General features: G+C 55.0%; 1 protein-coding gene across 1 annotated transcript in view; it reads left to right on the forward strand.

Moving 5' to 3' along the window:
• Positions 1-266: 266 nt before the first annotated feature.
• The window catches only part of LOC139434979 (uncharacterized), a 6,931-nt gene continuing 4,015 nt past the window's right edge, over positions 267-3,182 (forward strand). The window contains exons 1-3 of the mRNA XM_071205252.1: positions 267-2,287; positions 2,369-3,009; positions 3,096-3,178. Of these exons, the coding sequence (XP_071061353.1) occupies positions 1,381-2,287; positions 2,369-3,009; positions 3,096-3,178 (1,631 nt within the window). The 5' untranslated portion in view covers positions 267-1,380. The remainder of the gene's footprint in view (positions 2,288-2,368; positions 3,010-3,095; positions 3,179-3,182) is intronic.

The raw sequence follows: 3,182 nt of genomic DNA on the forward strand, positions 1-3,182 counted from the left end.
AAAGGTATGGGGAGTTGTCAGGGGACTCTACCTGCCTTTTGGAACACTATTTTCGGATACAATTTATCCATTTTCACCCTTTTCTCTGGTTCTTCCAAAAGTTGACTTAAACTTGTTCCCACCCTGGAGAAAGGTATGGGGAGTTGTCAGGGGACTCTACCTGCCTTTTGGAACACTATTTTCGGATACAATTTATCCATTTTCACCCTTTTCTCTGGTTCTTCCAAAAGTTGACTTAAACTTGTTCCCACCCTGGAGAAAGGTATGGGGAGTTGTCAGGGGACTCTACCCGCCTTATGGAACACTATTTTGGGGTACTTTTTTCCCATTTCACCCCTTTTTTCTGGTTCTCTGGTTGTGGCGGCCTCGCCCTGGCCGTCCACCCTCTGGGTACCTGACTCCCCTGCCTCCTCCGGGGGGCAGTTGAGAGGGGTTCAATGCCTCCCCGGAGGATACTGTTATCCCGGCAACCCGCCAGCAGATGAAAAGACCCACCCCTCCGCCTCTCCACCTCTTCTGAGGGACGAGGGAACCGCGCGGGGGTCTGCTGGAGGCTACTGCCGGGTGCTCCGTCCTGCGCCTCACCGGTACCCTGACTCCAGCGCGGTGTGGCGGCCTCGCCCTGGCCGTCCACCCTCTGGGTACCTGACTCCCCTGCCTCCTCCGGGGGGCAGTTGAGAAGGGTTCAATGCCTCCCCGGAGGATACTGTTATCCCGGCAACCCGCCAGCAGATGAAAAGACCCACCCCTCCGCCTCTCCACCTCTTCTGAGGGACGAGGGAACCGCGCGGGGGTCTGCTGGAGGCTACTGCCGGGTGCTCCGTCCTGCGCCTCACCGGTACCCTGACTCCAGCGCGGTGTGGCGGCCTCGCCCTGGCCGTCCACCCTCTGGGTACCTGACTCCCCTGCCTCCTCCGGGGGGCAGTTGAGAAGGGTTCAATGCCTCCCCGGAGGATACTGTTATCCCGGCAACCCGCCAGCAGATGAAAAGACCCACCCCTCCGCCTCTCCACCTCTTCTGAGGGATGAGGGAACCGCGCGGGGGTCTGCTGGAGGCTACTGCCGGGTGCTCCGTCCTGCGCCTCACCGGGACCCTGACTCCAGCGCGGTGTGGCGGCCTCGCCCTGGCCGTCCACCGTGCGCCCTCTGGGTCGTACCCGAAACTGTCGGGTATCCTTTGGGAGAATCAGACTCTGGAGGAACGTGAGGGGAGATTACAGGGATCTCTGCCCGCCTAACGAGTGCCTAAATGGGACACCGCACCATGATGCAAATGAAAACAAACACAGATTTGAAAATAAGCTGAGTGCGTCTTTCGTGAGTCTTTTCACGCTTCCTTCTTTTTTACCCACGATTCTGGTGACATTTTCCGGTACCGAAATGCTCAAGAATACAGGTCGGATGGCGGTCCGTTGTCCGATCTGCAATAGCTCCTACCGTGCCCTGAGCAAGCACCTACAGAGGAACCATGGTGTGCGTAACTTGGATGAAAGAAAAATTCTGCTGTTGTTGGCCAACGGACGGACCAACATTAGGCTCCATCCCTGTACCATTCTGGGATGCGAGTACCACGGCACAAGGCTGGATCGCCACTTGGCCAGAGACCATGTTGAGCTGGCCCGGGAGGAACTACATGTGGTTCAAAATCAAATGAAAATGACAGTGGCCAAGAAGGAGCTTTATGAACTCCGAATGACAAACCCCACAATAGAAATGATTACCGCTTGGGCTGTTGACACGGTGGCAGACGACGATATACTGTCACAACCTCCACCCTTGTCCCCGGTGAATGAATGTGACAACCCGGACTGCAAAGAATGGAGGCTGGAGGCTAACGCAGTGAGGGCTCAGCGGGACATATATGCTGCTGAGGTGAAATCCCTGCGCTGCAAGTTGCAGCAGAGGATAAAGGACAAGCGACAGAGGATGGATCAGCGGGCCGGGGACATGCTCGCGTTCGATGGGGAGGAACGAGAGCGGGTCATTCTGAAGAAACGACCCCGACCAGAGTCGACACCAACGAGGCTGTCCAAGTTGAAAGGTCCCTCCTGCAGCAAGTCTCCCATTCCTGCCTGCAGCACGTCTCCCATTCCCGCCTGCAGCACGTCTCCCATTCCCGCCTGCAGCAAGTCCCCCACTGGCTCTCACACCCATTCACCCAGCTCCTCAGAGCCTGCATCCATCCATACCGAGGCCTCGTCAACCTCCCCTCCCATAAATTCCCCCTGGTTCCGGGGCAGGGGCCGGGGAAATATAATGCGGGACATAACATTCCCACGGATCATGGGTAAGTGTTTTGGCTATGTGACACATGCAGTTTCTGTAACACATCATGTGTTGTCATTAAAGTACTGTTTATATTTCACAGAGGAGTATCTGCAAGGATACCGGGAGCATTATGCAGGTATCGACCCACCAGTGAGGCTCCAGGAAAACACAGTCTCCAAACTAAGCAGAGTGAAGTCGTTCCTCAGTTTCATGGCACACGGTTTCAATCGCCTGTCTGACTGGCTCTTTTTGAGGGATCTCAAGAGGATACGCGGGTGGTCCCGGAGCCTGATGAAGTCAAGCCTTCAGGTCACGACCTCCGACTTCTACATCAAGAATATATCACACTTTCTCAAGTACATGGCCGACACACCGTGCAAGGGGAGCAGGCTCAGCCAAACGGACATGATTTTAATCAAACGGGAAGTAGTTGCCATCCTGAAGTCCCTGAAGAGAAAAGTACTTATCCACCAGATGCAAGTGAAGCGTGACAAGATGGAAGGTCTGCCGAGCCACAACGACCTAATGACATGCTTGACTTCGACCACCACTCGCATCCCTCAGCTCCTGGATGTGATGGCCAGCAATCCGACTACCGCGACCCGGACACTGCTCTATGGGTATATGACTCTTCATTGGAGCTGCATTTATGGCCACCGTCCGGGGGTCTACTCCAACATGACCAACGCCGAGGTCCGAAAGGCGGATACAACTGGCACTGCCTTCGGCTACCTGGTTCATGTGAGTGCTATTAATCAATGTATTTATTCTGGCAGTTATATGCATGATTGACATTGTATTGACACTCTCTATCTCTGTCATAACAGGTAAGTAACCACAAGACGGCCAACGCGTTCGGGGAGGCGCAGCTGTACCTCACCGTAGAAGAATTTGGATGGATGAAGAGGTGGCTG

This window comes from Pseudochaenichthys georgianus, chromosome 13, assembly GCF_902827115.2.
Source record: "Pseudochaenichthys georgianus chromosome 13, fPseGeo1.2, whole genome shotgun sequence".
In the NCBI taxonomy this organism is placed as follows: domain Eukaryota; kingdom Metazoa; phylum Chordata; class Actinopteri; order Perciformes; family Channichthyidae; genus Pseudochaenichthys; species Pseudochaenichthys georgianus.